The following is a 23,244-nucleotide window of genomic DNA, read 5'->3' on the forward strand; positions in this document are numbered from 1 at the left end:
TTTTCCTTTTGGAAAGCATCTCTTGCATTCCAGAAGCAAGGTTTGAATGTGTGTGACATTTTTAGCTCTAAAAAAAAGTAAAGTCTTCTCTGAGTCAAGCATGACTCCTGATGACAAATTCATGCAGTTTTTATGGCATTATACAAATGATTTGTTATTGCCTCTTTCCAGAATGTTTTTTTTCAACTTCCCAGTTGTGTCTATAGGTCTAACTACCCAGATGGTTCCCCATTTAAGTGCCACTGTGTTTCCCTGAAAATAGCCTGAAAATAGGCACTGATATATTTTCTGCGCATGCATCCAATATAAGCCCTACCACATGCACACCGGTTTATCTCAGGTTCCCACAGCCAGGCCATCCACACCTTGACACTTGTCTTGCCTTGTGGCCATGACACTGGTGCGAGCAAGCAGAAGAAGTGGGCCAGCAGCTAGGGGTCTTGCAGAACAGAGTTGTTGGAGCTGCCGCCGCAAGTTGAAGCAGCTATTGGGGCATGGATGGCCTGGCTACAGGCACCCTGAGGTAAGCCAGTGCAGGGCGTATGGGGCAGCTCCACCCCCTGCCTCGCAGTGGTGGCACTCAAAAGAAATAAAACATCCCTCAAAAATAATCCCTAGTGATTATTTCAGAGCCCAAAAGAAAATAAGACCGGGTCTTATTTTGGGGGAAACACGAAATTGACCCTGCTTCACTTTCAGGATCAATCAAGATGCTGTCATGTACCATCTAATGTACAGAAGCCTTGCGTGACACATGGTTTGCAGGTTGCATGGAGCCTGCTAAGCAATCTTGTGTGGTCCATTGATTTCTTTTTTAAAACAAAAGACATACTGCAAACCACCTTCAGTGCCTCCAGGGATCATCACCGCTATCACTGGCACCTCTCTACTAGCTGCCAAAGAGCTGATTGGTATGGCAGGTATTCCTTTGTTGATCCCAATGCTTTTTAATTTATTAATTTAGCAATTTCCTCTCTACAGGTTGTACAGTTATGGTCTAATGCAGGTAGTCCTCACTTATTGACTGTAATGTGGACCAGCAACTCCATCGCCAAGTAATGCAACTGTTAAGTGAAAAGTAATGTATCCACATCAGACTCAGGGCAGTAGTTTTGTTGCAACCATTAAGTCTTTGTGGGTCATTAAGCATGACATGGTGTGGCCATGACTTGCAACTTCCTACTGGTTTCTGCACTGTCAAAAGCTGGCTATGAAGCATGCAAATAGTGATCAGGTGACAATGGGACGCTGCAACTCTTGTGAATATGTGCCACAATATTACAAAGCACCCAATGTGTCCCAGTTGCAATCACACAATGTGGGTACACTATGACAGCTGCAAGTTTAAGGATCAGTCATAAAGCTGCTGTATCAGTGCCATTGTTAACTTTGAATGGTTGCTAAGACTGTTGGTAAGCAAGAACTACCTGTGGATGGATATAATTCATCCACATCCTCAGACTTTCTTATCCTCTAATGTCTCAGGACATTGTTCTGTTCAAAACCAACCATAGTATCTTTCTTGACCTTGAAATGCAGAAAATACTTATGAAGTGCTTTGGGTTAGTTCAACTGACAAATGGGAGAGTACAAAAAGGACATTCAAAGGTCTAGAGCTGGCTTTCATGCTGAAGGAAGGACTAAAACTCAGTTTCAGGGGTTCTAGTCCAGCACATAACCACTACAATAAGCTGAACGTTTAAAAAGAGCTTGTGTTTTAAGCCAGACTGGCAAATAACTTCACGAAGTGTATTAGAATGAAAAACAATTTATTCAGTTGATGAAAACTGAGGAAAAAGATGGACTTTGTCCAGGGATGGGCTGCTGGGGGTTTGCAGGGGTTCAGGAGAACCTCTAGCTAAGATTCTGTGCAGTTCAGAGAACCCCCAAATCCCACTCCTGGCTGGCCCCGCCCATCCCTCCCCTCCCAGGAGTCACCATGCGGCCTGTTTTGGATGCAGGTAAGTGCAGGGTGTGCACAGAGGCTCGGGGAGGGTGAAAAACAGGCCTAGCAGATGTTCAGGCCCATTTCCGGCCTCCAGAGGGCCTCCGGAACCTGGGGAGGCCATTTTTGCCCTCTTGGAGGCTCGAGGAAAGCTTCCAGAGCCCAGGGAGAGCAAAAAGCCCCCCCCCCACCCTGACTAGGCCACACCCTAGTAACCAGCAACCAGGCAGAGAACCACACACCAGCAGAGAACCACACACCAGCAACCAGGCAGAGAACCCCTTGCAAAAAATTTGGAAGTCCACCCCTCCCTCTGTCCAATCTTCAGCAACTCATGGAGGAAAAGACTGGGATACTCAGTGGCTCCCCATTTATCTGAATGGAGTTCCAGGCACACTTGGTTCCAACCACCAAGGTTTTACCAATAAAAAGACACTGAAAAGGGGTGTCAGGATCTATGGATTTTACCTGCCATGTTGTCTTGCAAGATCTGTCTGGGTTCTCTGTCACAAATCCATTCTTGACAACACTTCCCTGGGATTTCCACACGCCTTGGGTATGGGCAATCTGGGGTGGGGAGACGAACATCCTCACTGCAGAGAGGAACACATATAAATCCTCCTCCTGAGCAGCGACATTGGAGCTTACAACTTGGCTGGAATACTTCTCCATCTTGATAGATCTTTCCATTTACTTCACAACTGTCTTGGTCATCTTCTTCATCTGCAGCCAACATTGGGAACCAATGAGATAAATCAAATGGAGATATTTAGAACTCGGATAGAATTAACACTTAATATTAACACTGGACTATGATTATTTCACAGTCTGAAAGGGTACCTGTAACCCTAAGTGACGAATATTGAAATGGGATCTGAAATTACTGTTTAATACACAGGTGTTTATCTGTTCTTTATTATCCATGGGTGTAACATGTAATAAACAGGTTATCTGAGGGACTGTCTCTTGCCAGTCACATCTACATGACCCACTAGAGTGGGGAGGCAAGGAATGTTATCGGTCCCATCCCCTAGGGAGATACACCTGACGGGACCCAGAAGAAGGGCCTTCTCCATGGTGGCTCCTTCAGTCTGGAACATCATTCCCCCAAAGATTGGCCCCCACTCTAGCACTCTTCCGGCAGGTACTGAAGATCTGGTTCTGCCAGCAGGCCTGGAGAACCCAGAGTGGGATGAAGCCCATTCAATGGCTTGTGTGATGTGTTGACGCTGGGGTTAGGGGTGGGGGATTATTATATTATTTTATTATTTATGTTCTTTTATTAGTTTTATTTTTTTATATATGATGCTTTTATATCCCTGTAAGCCATCTTGAATTGCCATGGCATCAATATAAATTTCCTCATAAATAAATAAATACATATCCTCATAAATAAATAAGCATAATTATAAATTATTCTCATGTAACACCTCTCCTGCGCGAGCTGCACTGGCTACCTGTGGCCTTTCGGGTGCGTTTCAAGGTGTTGATTGTCATCTTCAAAGCGCTCCATGGCTCGGGACCTAGTTATTTGCGGGATCGCATTCTACCCCATACATCCCTGCGACCAATCCGCTCTCACAGAGAGGGCCTCCTCCGGGTACCATCCACTAAACAGTGCGGGCGGGCGGTGCCTAGGAGTAGGGCCTTCTCTGTGATGGGCCCAACCCTCTGGAACGACCTCCCCCCCGATATTAGAACCACCTCTGATCTCCGCTCCTTCCGCAAGAAACTCAAGACCCACCTGTTTCGAGTAGCAGGTCTGGCCTAATTACAACCATTATCGTAACTGCATTTATCATCTATTTAAACCTTCCTGGATGGCTTTTTAAATTTTATACTGGGGTTTTAATGGGTTTTAAAATTGTTCTTAATATTTAATTGGTTTTGGGATTTTATAATCAGACCGTGTGTGTGAGTTGTTTATGTTGCATGTCTTATGTCTTATGTCATTTTATTGTTTTGATTACGAATGGTCTGTACACCGCCCCGAGTCCCTCTGGGGAGAGGGGGTGGTCTATAAATTAAATAAACTATAAACTATAAACTATAAATAAAGCGCCAGTTTGGTCTAGTGATTAAGGCGCCTGGCTAGAAAGAAGGAGACCTTGAGTACTAGTCCCACTTTAGCCAGCAGGGTGACTTTGGGCCAATTCTCTCTCTCAGCCCAACTCACCTCACAGAGTTGTGGGAGGAAAATAGGAGAAGAAAGGTGTGTTGGATATATTCAATATCTTCAGTTAGTTGTGCAAATAATAAAGGCGGGATATAAATAAACAATCAAACAAACAAAATAAACTACAGAAAGTAAGGTTCTAAGTGAATGTTAACAAAAGCTTTGCAAAGATGAAATAATACAACTAGCTACCCAGAAAGATGGTGCACTCCTCTTTACTGAAATTGCAGACAACTATCTATTTCCAGTAGTTTAATTTGAATTCTTGCATTATGTATGGGATGGAATTCAATGGCTGAAATGGCCCTTCCAACTCTACAGCATGTATCTATAGGTCAAACACTAGATCACTGGGATGACACTGGCGGTTTTATCATAGTAGAAGAAGAAAGTACAATGAGACTCAGGAATAAGAGAGAAGAATAAGGGACTGAAGAGAGGAGAAACCTAAGAGGAGAACCCATAGATGAAAAAGAAATCATAGACATTGTAGACTGAGTCAGGCCTAGAGACTGACAAACAATTAAATCAGCAATTACCTGAGGTTTTATTGTTAATGTAAAACCTATATTGTTGTTACAGGGAAGAGCAATAATAATATTTATCTTTTGGACTAGTAAGGACCATATGTCTGCTAGATCAAATAATTTGTCTGCAAAGGAAATCTAGTTATACCATCTACTTTCTCTCATTTTTAAGGAAAGACAAGCTATGAAACATATCTGCATAAGACTCTGATATATTAATTTTAGTGAGGATAGAAAATATTGGGTTTTGTCTCTTATTTGTTTTTAAGAAGCCTTCAATGTATCAGGATAGGGTAGGATAGGGTAGGGTAGGGTAGGGTAGAATAGGATATGATAGGACAGGACAGAACAGGACAGAACAGGATAGGATTTTACTTTGTGGGGAACTGATATTTGTTTACATTTCTGTCAGCTGACTTGCACTCTCCAAGTGAGATAGGAAATTGAAGCATATTTGCTAAGCTTTGCTTGCATTCCTCTCGGCTATCATGGGAGCATCAGAGGCAGAACAGAAAAGAAGCTTAGTGTCATAAAATCAAACCAATATTACCTGCCTACTTCCTGGACTATAATCATGATATTTATGTATATGATTGCAGCTGTAGTATTCTTTTTTCAGCAAGATCTCTTATTGAATGATGGGAATGTTTGACATCAAAAACGTGGCTCTAATATGCCGCTTAAATGTCAAGCATATAAAATGAGGACTCAGATTGTTGGGGCTAATATGCTGACTCTGTAAACCACTTAGAGAAGGCTGTTAGAGCACTATGAAACAGTATATTAGTCTAAGTGCTATTGCTATTGCTATCAAATGCTTAATATTTCATACATTTCCTATATTTTATTTAGGCTTTACACAAGAATGATTGTGAGAATTCCAGTATATGAATAACTAAGATAATAAAAAATAAGCAAAGCAGCAATAAATGCTGGCAGATTGAAAAAAGTTTTCACAAGGACTATGAGCCTATTCTCTTCTTTTTAATTCAACACAATTTCCAATATTTCCAGTTCAGGCCCAATCCAGGCCTATAGTTTAACTGAGGTAAAAAGCCAAAAGCAAGAGTTAACAGGCTTATTTTTCGTGTATCCCATTATCTCAGTTCTCCCTTCTTTTAGTTGCTATTGACACTTTGGAAGCAGTGAACATTCATGAATAATAACCATGTTTAATTTGATATCGAATCTGTATGGAAAGTTTGTAGATTTGGGAACTGAGATTTTGAGCTCTTAGTCAAATGAATTGCCTAATCATACTGTGTTGTTCTGGCATACATTAAAGTCAGATAACTCCATCTATTTTTAGGAAGCTGATGTTCTCCTCATACTTGGAAAGATTCCTATTAAGAATAACAAAGATTGCTCACAGTTGCAGATTCCCGCCCTTCGCGTGGGAGCATTGCTGTAGTCACAGATAAGTCCCTGGTTCTGATCACAAACAATAAGGTGGTTGCATGGCTCCCCTAATCTCCGAGCACATATGCTGCAACAGCCGCACCCATCCACAACCAAGCGAGACCCAGGTGGACAACGGGGAGGGAGCCATGGACAGTAGCATGGAGTTTGACAGTGCTGGAAGTTCGCCTGGGAGGAGAGAGAATAATATTATAACAAAATACCCAATTCAATTTATACCTGTTAAAAGGAATATTTTATTTAAGGAATCTTCCATTAGAACAGGAAGTGTCAAACTGAAGTCCCGGGGACTGGATCCAGCCCGCGGGATATTTAGAGCTGGCCCGCAGGGCCGCCCTGGAAACAGCGGACTGGCCTGCGGTTCCTCTGCCAGCAAAAACTCATTTGATAGGGGAAAGATGTTCTAATGCAGGGGTATCAAACTCAATTTCATTGAGGGCTGCATCAGGGTTGTGTTTGACTTCAGGGGGCCAGAGTGGGCATGGCCATGGTGGGCATGGCCAGTTTGATGTCACTCGTGTCAGGGGTGCCTGTGGCAGCCCAAGCACTCTGCCAGCGAAAATGGGCTCCCGAGCTCTGTTTTCAGTTGCAACGGCTCTCTGCAACTCTCTGCCAGTGAAAATGGAGGCAGGTACTTAACACCAGAGTTGTCCTGCTATTGCTGTTATTGCTGCTAGTGGTAGTCTAAGGCTGGGAGTGGTGCTATAGCCATTGGATGGGACAAATTCTGTCACAGCTGCTGGACCAGTGGGTTCATTATCTATGTTAATCATCTAACCACATTTCTAATACTGAACTAAGGCAGTAGCAATTTGATTCATAGTCAACAGGACTGTGAGAAGATCAGAGCACAGGCCTGGAATAGGGCAATAAATACAATACAATACAATAGCAGAGTTGGAAGGGACCTTGGAGGTCTTCTAGTCCAATCCCCTGCCTAGGCAGGAAACTCTATACCGTTTTAGACAAATGGCTATCCAGCATCTTTTAAAAAACTTCCAGTGTTGGGGCATTCACAACTTCTGGAGGCAAATTATTCCACTGATTAATTGTTCTAACTGTCAGGAAATTTCTCCTCAGTTCTAAGTTGCTTCTCTCCTTGATCAGTTTCCACCCATTGCTTCTTGTTCTACCCTCATGTGCTTTGGAGAATAGTTTGACTCCCTCTTCTTTGTGGCAACCCCTGAGATATTGGAACATTGCTATCATGTCTCCCCTAGTCCTTCTTTTCATTAAACTAGACATACCCAGTTCCTGCAACCGTTCTTCACGTTTTAGTCTCCAGTCCCCTAATCATCTTTGTTGCTCTTCTGTGCACTCTTTCTAGAGTCTCCACATCTTTTCTACATCCCTAAATCTTGCTGTCACATTTCTACTCATGCAGAAACTCAACCCTAGATCCAGAAACAGATAATCAGAAATTTGAAAGATTTGGATTCTTGTTGTTTAGTTGGTTCCAACTTTTTATAAATTAATGAATAATAGCTGAGCACAATTATCTATCAGTAAATAAAATCAAAACTCTTTATTATGATCTTTGTCTAGTCTTTACAGTAAAAAAGAGAGTTTGATGTAACAATCAAATAAAATATCTTTATTAAGATCTTTGTCTAGCCTTTAGATAAAAAACAGAGTTTGATGTAACAATTTATTATTGAGAAAGGACAATAAAACAACATATCTAATTAAAAGTTTTATGCAATTGTATAAGTTGGTGAAGGTATTTGGCCACCCGTTATGTGGGTGTGGGGCTAACATCCCTTAGATATAACCATAAAATTGATCAGTCTGGCCTTCATATAGGGAAATGGTTGGGATGATGGGAATACGTCTTGGGGCATCATAAAATGGACACCATATGAGCACATGAGTGTGAGTTTCTATCTCTCTGGATCCACAAGGGAAAAGTCTCTATAAATAAGAAGTCCCAATTAAACCTTCCTCCCAGTAGAGTTGATGGGAGAGTGTGTTAAAGTGGGCTCTGAAAAAAGCCCATCAATATTTGTTTAGGTTAGATTGTATAGATAGCTACAATGGAGGGCTTGCATCTTCATATGTTTAATGATAGACATCGGGGCATCAGTGATATCATTTTCATGACCAGCATCCCTGATTGTTTTACTATTGATTTGGTCTTCTTCAAGGTTAATTGGCATTAATATTCAGGAGAAAGGCCAATAATGCAAAGTATTCATGGTTAGCTGCTTCAAATGAGCTGGCTAATTTTATTATTATAATAGAGAACTGCTAGCTTAGAAATGCAAGAATGGAGTCAGGTATATGCAGAAGATGTGCCTGGGCAGAAAAGAAACAAATCTCCAACCACCTTCAGAATGGCCTATTAGATCTAGCAAGGAGAAACTGCTCAAAACCCTTAGATTTAGGAGGTTTGTGGACTGTGGTAAGAAGACACTGCTTTTCTGTCATGGCCTGGACATTGTCGTGTAGGTAGTCCTTAACTTACAATTGTTCATTTAATGATGGGCCAAAGTTATGACAACCTTGGAAAAAAGTGACCGACAACCTATACTTATGTATGTCACACCACCCCCATGGTCATGTGATTGCAATATGGGTGCTTGGCAACCAGTGTGCATGTACAAGCAAGTGATCGGGATTCGCAACCTTTTCTGCTGATATTCAGCAAAAATAATGCCATTAAGTTGTTGTAAAATCGTTTCCAACGTGACTTGCGATTGCACCGTCCTATGACAGATATTCCAGTCCCAGTTGTGGTCATAAGGTGAGGACTGCCTTTGAATGGTCTCCGTGTGGAGATCAGGCAGACTTGTTTGCTGGTTTTCCGCAAGCTTCTAACAACTGTCACTTTGTTGGAGAATTTGAGTTGTTGTTGCCACATTGTGTTTTCTTTCTGTTCTTCTACTGTGGTAATTTTATTTTTGTGTAGAATTTGTATTGTATTTTTCTATGGGAACCACTAAGAATCATTTTTTTTATTATCGTGGCCTATAAATATGCATGAACAAACAAACAAACAAACAAACAAATCCTATGTCTACATTTGATATATATAGAGGGTAAATCTTAAGCCTTTTCCTTCTGTCCTTTCAAGTCAACTAACATTTGGCCATTCTATTCCCACCCCTTCAGCTAATACAGCCCATAGACAAGACAACCTTATGTTGTGGAAGAATGTGAATTTCTGTAAAAACAAAACAACACCTTCATTCTAAGTTGTTTAATTTATTCATGTATTTACTTTCATATACAGATAGAAAGAAAAAAGTTACAAAAAAGAAAAGAAAAACAGAAAAAATTGAGAAGGGACAAACCACATAATATATATAGAAAACACTTTGATTTTAAACAGAAGATTAAATCTTAAGCACACTGAGAAATTTTGATCAGGCTTCCAACAGAATATGAATTCATAATCAGAAAGAGTGTAATTCCAGAATGGCAATGTCTTTCTTTATAAAAGAGTAATGTGTACTGCTATTCTCTGGGCTTAAAAAAAACATAGTTGCTGATATAATAGTAGAGTCCAATTTTTTTGATATTTAATTCAGAATCACATCTCTAAATTGTATCACCCTTCTCAGACCATATTAACATATGGATAATAAGACATAATGGGACAATAGATGGGCTAGCCCACATTGTATATGTTAGCATCCATTCTATCATTTAACACTTCCAATATCTGGTAGAGGTCTATTCATGATGATCGGAAAATGAAGACTTCCTTCATACCACATTACTGTTATCCTACTCAACATAAAACATAAAATCAAGGTAATACTCTGCTGAATTACAGAGTCAGATATCTGTGTAAGTTACATGTCTAACATTGAGACCATGTTCTGAACCATGCCATAATTTCTTACAGGATCATATCAAGTTTGATTATCACATGTATGGTTTGCATGTAGATGATCAATGGCTTTAAGTTTGTAAACAGAAGTACCTTTCTGTGTTAGAATTGGCTAGTGTCAAAAATACCTGGGATTATATTTCCACCTGATTATACTACTTCTTGAGTCATCTTTCTCTGCACCTATGCTGCTTTGTAGGAAAGATATGATACACGTATTAAAAATATATATGATGTCCTTAAAGAATATCACACAGAAAGAATATTTATTCCCTAGTATTTTGAGATTCAGCATGTAAAATAATAGATTTTACAGGAATAAATGGAATACAGGAAGGCAAATCACTTTAACTGTTAGAATGAAGCCCTAGCAGTAAGAAAGAGCTGTCCAACACTAAACGAATCACCTGGAGAAGCAGAAGTCTCTCCTTCACTGGATGTGCTCAAAGAAAGGCTGGATGGTTTAATTTAGGTTTCAGCACTGGAGATTTTATGCTCCTCCCAATTTGATAATCCTATATTTTTATTCCTGAGTTTGAAATCCAATTGCCTAGGTGAGCAGAAATGTATGCAAGAGCAAGGCCATAGCCATCACTCTGGCTGCCTGTTCAAAGCCACTGACAGCCAACTCATCTTCTTCTCTTCAAGATAATAAGTTACAAAGCCTAAAATATTTTGCATTTCTTTAGGCTGCCCTTGGCTAATATCAGAATAAGGGGCCAGCATATTATTGTACAACTAAGAATGACTTAAACCTGTCTCTTTCACGGGCTGGGAAGGAGATGAAAACAGGGGTGGGATTCAGATTCAGATTGGTTTGGGTGAACCGGTAGCTCCAATGATCAGCTGAGAGTGAACCAGTTCACTCTGACAATCAGGCTGCCCTCTTGCCCTTGCGTTTTACTTACCTATATCCTCTCAGCTGATTAGCGTGGCAGAGCGGATTGCCACGCCTCAGCTGTATTACTGCCCAAGAAGTAACATGGAAGGTAAGTTTTGGTAAAACTGTGTGTGCGTGCACAGCAAAACATGCAATCACTGAACCGGTTGTTAAACTGGCAGGATCCCACCACTGGATGAAAGCAACATCATAGGAAATGGCAGAAGTGGTGTAATCCAGTATGAAGAAAGCATAGCCCTGTGACTATAATTCTAATAGTTCAATAACAGCTAGGGCTACTTTGCAGTAAAACCAATCCTGCCACCCTGTACAAAGAAGGAAGAATGCATTCATTAAAGCTTCAAGGGAAGTAGAGAATGAAGACATTTGTTTTTCAAAAAGTGCAATACCTGTGAGTGCCACTTGACATGTTTCTTCCTTTCTGGATGTTGTCTAACAATTTTGCAAGGAAACATACACTTGACATTTGATAAAGGGCAATAATTAGACTTTACTTGCTTAATAACCTGCTCAAGAACAACTGTGCAACAATGTTCCCCTTCATTTTATAATGCATGTGCTCCTAAATTCCTTATTTCCCGATTCCAGCATCTACCCAATTAATTAACACAAAAAGTCTTGGAACTGGAAAAAACTTACCCACTTTCATTCAACTAAGAATTTTGAATAACTGAGTAATGCTGAATTATTTCTTGTATCAAAGCTTAGCTTGTAGTAAAGGAAAGTTTTTTATTATGACTATGATAACATAAGTAAGATTAGGAGCTATCACTTTATCAGAAAAATGAATAAAATATTTCAATCACTAAGAAAGAACAGCTAGTAAGAATATTCAACACACTAGTATTTTCAAGTGTTTTACTGCTGTCCAGTACTTGCTGTTCTTAGATGCTGAAAGGTTGTAACAATTAATTTTATTTCTCTGTCTGGTCTATTGTAGCTTTTATAGTTAGATAACATTGTGTAGTTAGGTAATCTTATGGTCACAGATCTAAAGCCTCTGTATCACAAAGTTTAGAGACAATCACAGTAATCTGAACTCTTAGTAAAAGTCTAAAATTTGGAATTCAAGAAGCAGTCCAAAACCACTGGAACGTTTACCAAATGTTTGCTTTCCCCTATATGTTTTGTTCATATGGGTGTGTGTATGAAAAATAGATTGTGTTTTAGTTGTACCATGTTCCTCCTCCTGCATATTCCTGCAAGAAGCACTGGTTGAACATGACCTTTAGATATTTTATAGAGCCAAAGTTGAACAATTGAGAAATCTGAAAAGGAATGTCAGCTAGTTGGCTTTCTGCCTATGTTGTAATACCAAAACCTGTTTATGAAGGAGAAAACTATTTAATTGATTTCTACATACGATCCTCAGCCAATGTAATCCCATGCTATACTGGCATAATTAATAAATAATTCACAGATCTGGCTGCAAAGTATGAGTCATTGTAAAGGAATTGCTTTGTCCTATTGGGTTTTTTTTTTAAAAAAATGGACTTCCACAGTTCATTCAAAGCAATATGTTATCCTAAGTTTTGCTTACATATGAGACTTCAGCTGAGCATGCACAATGAATATTAGTTTAAAATTTCCTCATTGTGTAAGTTAGCATTTTCCAGTTTCCTTACCTTGGAAAGGAGACAGAGGAAGATCAAGAGAAACTGGAGTTTCATTCTGACACTTCAGCATATCCCTCCTCAAGCTGTTTGGAGGCAGCAGTATGTCTGCAGTCTTTAGAGCCTGCGAGTAAACTCCTGCAAGTGTTTATATTCTTCCCTGCTCTGATGTCATTCCTAAGCTCCAGTATAAACACAAGTTGGTTTGGGCAAGAATCAAGGAGTTTCTCTCTCTCTCTCTCTCCCCCCCTTCCACCCAACATTCCAGTTAATACTTCCACACACTTCAAGGTGAGAACATGCAGTCCATCAAGAAAGCAAACGAAGAAGACAATTTGTTGTATGATCACTGCAGACCTTTATTGAATAAAAGCAGTAAGTAATAATACCAAATAGATAAAATAATCTAAGATTTTTTTATGCTGACAGGATGTTCTGTGTACTACAACTGTAGAATGTATCATTTGCATCAGTGTCATACTATAGAAAGGATGGATACTCATCGGTGGTCTCCGTGACTGGAGATGAAAAAGAGAGATAGAAGATGGATGGACAGACAGACAGACAGACAGGCAGAGATAACAGTTGCTGAATTATCACTATATGTGCCATGCTGAAACTCACTAGAAGCATCATTGCTTGTGCTTTTTGGTCAAGTCTTCCCCTTCCTTGACATTTGTAAACTGTGACCGCTTACTACCCTCAACCCAACTTTATGAGCTCCTACCCTTTACACAAAGGGACACGGTGGCTCAGTGGCTAAGATGCTGAGCTTGTCTATCAGAAGGGTCGGCAGTTCGGCGGTTCAAATCCCTAGAAGCCACGTAACAGAGTGAGCTCCCGTTACTTGTCTCAGCTTCTGCCAACCTAGCAGTTCAAAAACATGTAATAATGCAAGTAGAAAAATAGGAACCACCTTTGGTGGGAAGGTAACTGGAAGGTGGTGCGTCTTCAGAGTTTGGTCATGCTGGCCACATGACCATGGAGATGTCTTCAGACAGAGCTGGCCCTTCGGCTTTGAAATGGAAATGAGCACCGCCCTTTAGAGTTGGGAATGACTAGCAAATACGTGTAAGGTATTTACCTTTACCTTACCCTTTACACATCATCTAAATGCAGGAAGGCCCATCTTTCCAATATTCTGAAAAAAAAACAAGCTTGCACAGGGCTCTTACTGCCAGCTATTTAAATGCAGGTCCAGCTATACCTGTAAAGGCTTACCTTTGCAGGTCTTCTCTAAAGTGAACAGAAAATGGGAGTGGTGGGGTAGGAGAAGTAGTATGGATTGCTCTCTTCCCATTCCTTACATTCACTCTACCAGTAAAGGCTCAGAATTGTAATATTTCTTACCTGTAAGGTCTTGTCGGAGAGCCAATTTGCACCAGGCTACAAACCAGGAGATCAGAACTTTTAGTCCTGCCTTAAGTACAAAGCCAGCTAGGTGACCATGGGCCAATCACTCTCTCTCAGCCCTAGGAAAGAGGCAAATCTGAAATCTTGCTAAGAAAACTGCAGACGCATATCCAGGCAGTCACCAGAAGTTAACACTTACTTGAAGGCATACACACACATACCAAAAGGGTCTTGCCATTTTGAACTAGGAAAAGGAAAGCCATATTTCTACCCTTGGTCCCAACAGCCCTTTTGTGACATCTATTCATGTATTCAATGTATTTATTTGCAAATAATATTTGAGCTAGTATTTGTAAAGACAAATTTTATGTGACCTGAATTTCTGGCTGGAATGAAATTCAGATCTTGCAAAATCCCTACAGGTGAACCACTGCTTGCCAACAATTGTGTCCAATACATAGATGCCATCAATAACATGAGAATAGGGCCAACAGTGTCACCTTCTTCCTGTTTAACAGAGTACGTCTTACACTCCCCTCTGCAGTCTGGGTGTTCTCCAGACATCCACTCCAAGAATTCTTAGCCAAGGTCATTGTATTCGGGAAATCCTTCAAATTAAAATCCAAATTTCCGAAGGATGTTAATTTCAGTTTAGGGAAGTCTGTCACAACAGGCTGGGCTGGGGAAAAAAGCCCATCCTTTTGATGTATCAGGCAATGATGGGAAATCGTTTTCCTGCTTACCTAATACATTGAGAAAATCTGCTTTTCTCCAAATGATCTCCAATCCTGACTTCTGGGGAGAAAAAAAAAATCATTTGGAGAGACATGCCTAGATTAGAGGAATGTCTTGTTGAATGCTTATTTGAGAAAAAAACAGAAATGTCTGGGCTTGCTAGATACAAAGAGAAAAGCACTTGGATCATCCCTTGCCTTTTCCCTACATACAAATAACACATGAACAACATGTTTGTAAGGAAGTATTAACACAGAGACAAAGAAAATACCCTGTCTCAGTCATGACAGAATACTCTGTCATGGTGTCTCAGCTGCAACAATTAAAAGTTCTTTTTTCTTGCTTTAGTCATCATAATGACTATAGCAAGAATGAGAATGAGGTGGCTGGATGGAGTCACTGAAGCAGTAGGTGTGAGCTTAAATGGACCCCAGAGGATGGTAGAGGACTGGAAGGCCTGGAGGAACTTTGTCCATGGAGTTGTAATGAGTCGGACACGACATTGCAACTAACAACAACATAGTCATCACATGGTCAACATTCATAAGTAACCTGGACTTCCCACTGGTTTGCAGTCTTCCTTGCTTAATTTATTTTGTTTCACAATCCATGTTGGAAAACAGATTATAGTTCAGTAATCCCTGTTTAGAGCCTGATGTGTATAGGCTAAATCAGACTTCTTTAGTCTGGTGCCTTCCAGATGTGTTAAACTCCTGCTCAAATCCTTTGCTAACACATTTGAAGAGCATCTGATTGGGAAAGACTGTGATAAATATACAGGGTTAGCTATAAGGATAACCAGCAATAAAAAAATAAACCCCGAAATCGGTCAACAGTTTGCAAGCTTCCAGACACTCTAGAATTTTCCATCAGGCTTGAAGATAAACAAAGCCATGAAGGGAGATGACCTGGCCTGTATTGGGCCCTTAGCATCTGTATTTAATTGCAGTTATACATTGGAATGTGGTTACAGACATTCAAGTAAAGGCTTTGGTGATTTCCAGCTGCACCACTGTTTCTTTCCTCCATCAGCCTTAGATACAATTCCATATGCAATCAAAAACTGGATTAAAATCAAAATGACAAACTAAGTCTAACATTAAATATATCATTTTACTAGACATGCGGGGATTTTTTTTTAAAAAATCAAATAACACTGGTGTGTGTGTGTGTGTGTGTGTGTGTGTGAGAGAGAGAGAGAGACAGAGACAGAGAGACAGGGAGGATGCCCCCCCCCCCAAGGAAATTGTTCCATTGAAGCTGGTATGTTTCGATTCACATCTTTATTTCTGGGCAGGGCTTTGTCTGCTATGATTCTAAAAATTACCAGATTCAACTCCCAGATGAAGCTGTTGGAATTTTTAAGAAGACTTCACATTAAATGCAAGACCTTTTTCATGTCATGTACACATCTGGCCCTTGTGTTCCTTTTGTTCACCTGTACTTTTATTCTCTTTAGTCTTACATTCAGAACCTTTTCAATTCTTTGCAAAGAATTCAGACCATGGCATCTCTGATGTATCTCTATCAAGAGAGAGAGAGCTCCACTACAACCCAACCCAACCTCCCACAAGAGGAGCTGTATAAGAGCATAATTCAGACCAGCATAACACACTGCAGCAACATGAAATGCCAGAAAGAGGAATTAGACCACTTATACATCCTCCAATACAATGAATATCCAAAGACCTTTGTCAAAAGGTGCATAACATACAGCCCGCTACAACACAATTAGCATAACCCAGGGGTCAGCAATCTGCGGCTCTGGAGCCACATGTGGCTCTTTTATCCCTCTGCTGCGGCTCCCTGTTGCTCAAAATATGCATTACACCCGCTAATGTGCGACTTCCGCTGGAACGTGATTTCTTAAGCTTTTCAACCCCCAATAGGCCAAACATGGTGAAATCCAAGAAAAAAAAAGTTTCAGAAGAAAACAGAATGCTTACTTCAACTACATATACTAGTTTTGTGGCCGCTCAGGAAATAGTCAGGCACGGGAAGGATTTTGTGGCTCCCGGTATTTTCTTTTCTGTGGGAAATGGGTCCAAATGGCTCTTTGGGTGTTTAAGATTGCCAACCCCTGGTATAACCTATAAAATGGATAATACTCATGCATCAAAAATATCTTAAACAACCAACAGACTATTACAACCACATGGTATTACTGTAGCATACAAACCAATTAAAGCCCTCCGAAATATTTTAACTAAAAGACCCAGTATTCTCATCTACGAAATACAGGGCAAAGACTGTAACAGCCACTATAGAGGACAGACAGTCAGAAGACAGCAAAGTGCATCCCCACAAACACAAACTAGCAGTCAGAAAACATGACAAAAACTCCTTACTTTCACAGCATATAAACAAGTTCAACCACAGTTCAACTGAGAAATATTAGCATTATAGATCAAGCCAAATCCCAAAATGCTAGGGAATTCCTGGAGGCTTAGATTCAAACAAATCAGCCATCAATAGACATACAGAGATAAACCACATTTACATACCATTTAAAAGATTCATTAAAAATTAATATAGAAACAAAAGAACTTGAACATATCCCCTCCAGTAACTAACAACTGATAAGCTTGGATCAACACCAGACAAACTCAGGCAGAAAATAATACTCTAATTATAAGGAACCACCAGGAACAAATACCACTATCACCACCAAAACCTGCAGGGAAGATACCATATATAAACAAGCAGCAAACCCACCTGCATTGATGATATTACCTACTTAGAGAACGAAATGCCTGCAAACATCCAAGTTCAGAGAACACAAGAAAGCCACATGTTTTCATTGTTGCTTTTTTAACTGGTAATCTTCCAGGTTGACTACTCTTTTCTAAAATTACCATTTCAGCCTATGGTAGAAGCACAGACCTATTAGGAATATATTGAATCTAGCGATGCCAAAGCATTATGCTTTCCAAGTCTAAGTCTTCTATGATAAAATATTTATGCAGGATATCTAGAAGTCAGAACATTTATATCTGAAGGTGAACCAGTAACTCGGCGCAGTGGCAGAAGCAATGACTTTCTTCAATATAGAGAACATTACTGTCATTTAATTAAATTAATTACACTCATTCAAAACGGGAGGAAGTAAAAACAGATTGCTCACCCAGCAAGGTTCCACCAAACTTGATTCAGACAAACATAACTCCACATGAGAGTCTTACTGCCACCAATAGAATACATTCTTTGCCACAGGAACAGGAAGTTCAAGTTCAAAGCCCAAAAGAGGGTATAAATACGTCGCACTCTCCACTCCATGTGGTCAGCTACCCAGAATCATACGTGCTTGGTGGTTTTGCTTCATCATTAAACCATCTTTCTAATCAGCCTCCATGTTTCCAGTGTCTTTCTCCCTACTTGGAACTGAACCCAGATGGATATTTCTTCCAACACTAGCAATGTGTGAAAAGTTGGCATTGTACAGAATCTGTAGGAAACTTATAGAATGTGTGATGTTTCAGCCATATTATGAAATGCCCATGTTATTTAATATGGCATATACTTCCCCAAGGCATTGCATACATACTTAGCATTATGCAGGCTGACAAGAACTATTTAGCAAACTATGAAAAGAGAGTCATGAAAAGAAGTATATGAAAATGACAGAAAATATGCTAAATAAAGTATAGAACTTTCTTACTTAAAAAAAAAAAAGATAAAGGGACCAGCATTGACCTATTTGTTCCTTGCAACCAAGAAAGCTAGAATGGCATTTTAGTCTAAGCATTTTATACTTTGCTGGTTTGTCTTTTGGCATTGCACAAAATGAATAGGAAATGTGTGAAATATTAAGCATTTCATACTTTGATATCCTATTTTTGGCATTATATAGTTTTGGGTGAAGGGAGAGCAAATGGCCTTTGACAGATTAGGCCAGGCCTGGGCAGAAAATAGGTAGAATAGAAATTTAAAAATTTTCCTACTGGGTTCTGTGGGCGTGGCTTGTGGGGGTGTCATGTGACTGAGTGGGTGTGGGCGTGAGTAATGCCGAGTTGGCCATGCCCACTCAGTCACAAGACCCGCCTCCACCACCAAGCCATGCCCACAGAACCGGTAGGAAAAACTTTTGAATTTCACCCCTGCATTTATGCATCATTTTATATAATATAGATTCTACCGTACAAAAATCTCATTAAACTCCAGTGCTCTAGCAATGAAATCCTAGCAGCTCTGCTTCAACAATAGCAGAAATGGATGTGTAACAATAAGAAACGTATGTCCTTTAAGCATTGCTCATCAGAAATCAATGAAAACCTGTATGACACACTGGCACTGCCCAGCTGAACTCAGGAAGTCAAGAAATTACTATAATTTTCTGGAAATACCAAGCAAGGAGGCCAAAACCAGAAAATAGCCAACAGCCCATACTTAAGATTTTTATCAAGATTGTTTACTAAGTGTCCCACAGAAGGTTTTGCTCAGCAGCGGGTTTCGCTTATTTTTACCACCGGTTCACAGTGTGCGCGCACACCTTCCGCATATGTGCCCATCCTCAAAAACGTGGCTAAATAGGACAGCATAGAGCCAGGGCGGGCAGACAGGCCCACCCACGATCTTCACTACCAGTTTGCTTGTACCGGTCCGAACTGGCTGAATACCACTTTTGGTTTTGCTCCTGCCTGCATCAGATTTCACAGTATCTCTCTCCAGGGGAAAAGGCATGGGAACCAGGCAGTGTCTCTACCAGACAGATTCCACTGCCGTTCTCCAGGCAGGAGTCAGTAATGCTGGATTATTGCATTATTTCTTCCTCAGATGTCAAAGATAAAGACAAGGTCTTTGAGCCATTCCAAACAAAGTATGCATCAAAGGATGTATCCATATGAAGGGCCACATGCGCCAGTGTGAATCCTGAAAATCATGTCTTTAAAAAGATACTGGGTCATCTGTAGATTCTGAGTCATTCAGGTCATGGTTGTCCCAAAGATGCTTTTTCAGGAGGCAACTGGACTTTCTTGTTTTTTCTTTTGAAGGCGTTTCTCTTCTCATCCAAGAAGCTTCTTCAGTTTTGACAGTATAGTGGGGAATGGAAGGATTTATATTCCTTGCAGACAGCTGGGCATTTGCATCCTTTAAGAGGGTCCTTGAAGCACTTGGAGGTTTATCTGTATCTTCGGGGGTCACCTGAGTAGTGATCTTGATTCCTGTAGTCTGCCATTTTTTCCCCCTCTGGAAATCCATTCCTACTCCCACACCATTCAGGGGGTGTTCATCTCCAATTGAATAGCTAAAAGTCCGTAAAGAGTCTCAGTCATCCAGATCATGGTTGTTCCAAATCCTGTCAGAGCTGAAGAAGCTTCTTGGATGAGAAGTGAAACATCTTCAAAAAAAAAAAAAAACAGAAAGTCCACTTGCCTCCTGAAAAAGCACCTTTGGGACTACTGGGTCATCTTTAAATAGCAAAGTCCAGCTCAACACCATTAATTAAGCACTTTTTAGTTCCATTGATTAGAGGGAACATGAAAATATATGTAAAAAAAAAAGAGCAGGTCCTCCATTGCATGGATCCAGCTGCCATCTTGACTTTTTACTTCCCTTACACCTGTCTAACCTTTTGGTATATTGCTGTGCTTCTTTGCTTACAAAGGCTCCTCTAATCCACTGACAGAGGGATGCAGTGGCTCAGTGGCTAAGACATGACTTGTCGATCAGAAGGCCGGCAGTTCAGCGGTTCGAATCCCTAGCACCGCATAATGGAGTAAGTGCCCGTTACTTGTCCCAGCTTCTGCCAACCTAGCAGTTTAAAAAAATGCAAGTTGAAAAATAGGGACCACCTTTGGTGGGAAGGTAACAGAGTTCTGTGTGCCTTAGGCATTTAGTCATGCCGGCTACATGACCACGGAGATGTCTTCGGACAGCACTGGCTCTTCAGCTTTGAAACAGAGATGAGCACCGCCCCCTAGAGTCAGGAACTAGCACATATGTGCGAGGGGAATCTTTACTTTATCTTTAATCGACACAGATGCTACATGCAATTCTGTGCAATGTAATTGGGATTGAAAACATCGGATTCAAACCAAATTAAAAATATTGTTCATTGTAAATTAATTACATAAAATCCATGGTCAGGATCAAAACTGTTAAAGCCAACCTATCACACGGGGTGATGGTCTCACCATTTCACGTCAGGTTTTTTTCATGATGCTTTTCTGTTCTTTCTCTCCTAGAAACAAGCCAGCTCTCTTATAGATGTACTCTGAACAGACTGGCTGTAATCAGGAGAAATCAGTTCACATTGCCTGAAAATAAGAGCCAAAAGACAAAGTTGTTTATCTCATTTTCCTAAGCCAGTCACCATGAGACTGGGTTAGTCTCATAGTGAAAGAGTACATTACAATTCTTCATCACACAATATGTCCAAAATGTGTTCTATATTTTACATAGAACTTCATTATCTGCTTAATTAAATCATGATGTTTGTTACAATTTTTCCATGATGTGCAACATTTGGATTGTCTCCCTGTGGCCAGTTGTGTAAGAGAAGGGTTGACATAAGGACAGAATAAAATTCCTTTGCATTAAGAATTGGCAAGAGGGGGGTTGTTACTATAGAAAGTGGAAAATTAAAGCAATGGGTACAAGTTTGATGTAGTAACTATGTTTACAAGTCCATCCCATTGGATAGAAATACTGTTTCCCTTTCAAGGAAGATTTTCAACAGAATTTTAATATTTGCCAGATGAAAATCTGCATTCTGTGTTAAGCAAGGGGATATTTACTGAATTTATTGACAATGGATTAAAAACAGTGATTGAGACATTTCCTACAAAAAATTGGAGAAGTTTTCAAATATTGCTTTCAAGCATTATAAATAATTTTCAAATATTTTAGATATGTTACTGTTGTGGTCCAGCAGGAGCCATTCAAGCTACCACCAGACTCAGACAGCGAAGGTCCCTATGAGTCGGCTCAGGAGGATGTGGAGGACCCTGGACAGGGTTCCGACTCTGAGCAGGGCGCAGAGAGGCTGGTTGGCCACCAGGAGGCGCCTGAGGCATGGAGCAGTGGTGAAAGCCAAAGGAAGGGGGCTCCTGATGTCATGCCTTGGAGCAGTGGGGAGGAATCATGGGAGAGTGAGTCAGACATCAGCAGTGAGTTATTAGATGCTTGTTACCGTGCTACCCGGCATAAGGAGCAATTGAGCAGTTACAGGAGGTAATTGCTCTCAGCTGCTGATAATCAGACTCCTCTCCAGACTATAAAGGGGCTGCTTGTGGACACACCCTTGCAGGAATCAACTGATCATTAGAGTTGGAGACGCTCTCAGATCTGTGTCGTAGCTTGGCAGACTGGATTGCTGCCAAAGTGTTTACCTGGATTGCTGCCAATCTGTTCCTTGGACCTCGGCAGGCTGGAGTGTTGCCAAGGTGGATATCTGGATCTTGGTAGCTGGATTGCTGCCAAAGGGTTCGCTGTAGCTGGATTGCTGCCCAAAGTGCTATCTTGATATTGGCAGGCTGGATTGCTGCCAAGGTTGAACCTGTATGTCAATAAACATCTTGAAGAGACTTTGTGTCGGAGTGACTTGGTATACAAGAGCGGGGGGGTCAGAACATGTTACCAAAGTTGTCAGCTCTGACACTAAACTAATATTCTAGTCACATTTGATATGCAGAATTTTGCAGTAACTTCATATGAAGTAACTCAGGGGTGTCAAACTCCCGGTCCATGACACGGATGTGTCATATGCTGGCTACGCCCGCGCCCGGTTTAGTAAAGGGGAAAAAAAGTCACGATATGTCATTTGACACTGCAAATTTGACACCCCTGAAGTAATTGAAATATGGTCCACATATGTAAATTGGTTAGCTAGCAAAATCCAAAAATCACTGATTATACAGACTTAGATATGGAGCAAGACTTTTATTTTAATTCTTCTGTTAAAAGAATTCTTTCTGCCAGAAGGTTCAGACATGGCCTGGAAAATTAAGTAGGCTCAAACCTGGTTATTATTTGGATAATAATAATAAATTATCCAATTAATATTAATTAATATTTAAAACCCAGGCAAGGCAGCGTTTTGGTCAAAACTTAAAAAAATATCCCAGAGGAAGGTAACACAAACCACTTTAACAACAACAGCAGCAACAATACTGCTGCTAAGAAAAACTATATGAATGTGTCCTTAAAGATAAACCCCCTTACAAGTAAGGCTCAACTCTTGGTTATTTAGTGAACATATTTATGTAGTTTTTGTGGTACTAGTATGGAAGTGTTTTGTCACTGCCTTCATTTGGAATATTTATTTCAACTTCTCAAATGAGCCAACAGCCTCCTTAGCCTTTTCTCAAGATCTAAGATTGAAGGAGACTTCACAATCTTTTTTTCCTGCTGCATGATCTGTATGGATCATAATAATTCTTTGCTTTCTGAACCATGGACAGATATGACATATCTAAGGTATGGAACAGACTTCATTTATCAGTTGATTCACTGCAATTTCCCAATAGCCAGAAAGAAACAATAGAAACTAAGGAGGACATTAAATTTAGTGTTGCCAGCCAGTCAGCCCCACAAGAAGAATTTATAATTAAATATCAGAGGTGCAATTATTTTAATATCAATTACTCTATCAATTGTGCTATTCAATAGAGCTGTGCTTTTAAACAGCTGTCTTAAATCCCAGGTACCTCTGCAGCAAGCCATGATCTGCCATACTACATTAAAGTAGAATAAAATATCAGCCTTCAACCACAACATGTTCCAGCAAATGTCCCTATGT

General features: G+C 40.3%; 1 protein-coding gene across 2 annotated transcripts in view; it reads right to left on the reverse strand.

Moving 5' to 3' along the window:
• Positions 1-23,244, reverse strand: part of CCN5 (cellular communication network factor 5) — a 46,704-nt gene that overhangs the window by 5,033 nt on the left and 18,427 nt on the right. Inside the window, exons 1-3 of one of the 2 annotated variants that reach the window (XM_081947011.1) lie at positions 12,429-12,552; positions 6,019-6,235; positions 2,414-2,668 (exon numbers count right to left, since the gene is read on the reverse strand). In XM_081947011.1, the coding sequence (XP_081803137.1) occupies positions 2,414-2,668; positions 6,019-6,235; positions 12,429-12,473 (517 nt within the window). In that variant the 5' untranslated portion in view covers positions 12,474-12,552. Of the gene's footprint in view, positions 1-2,413; positions 2,669-6,018; positions 6,236-12,428; positions 12,553-23,244 lie in introns of those variants that run through there. The other variant, XM_081947012.1, reaches the window with a different exon arrangement.

Source organism: Natrix helvetica (genome assembly GCF_964273705.1).
Source record: "Natrix helvetica genome assembly, chromosome: 3".
Classification (NCBI taxonomy): Eukaryota; Metazoa; Chordata; class Lepidosauria; order Squamata; family Natricidae; genus Natrix; species Natrix helvetica.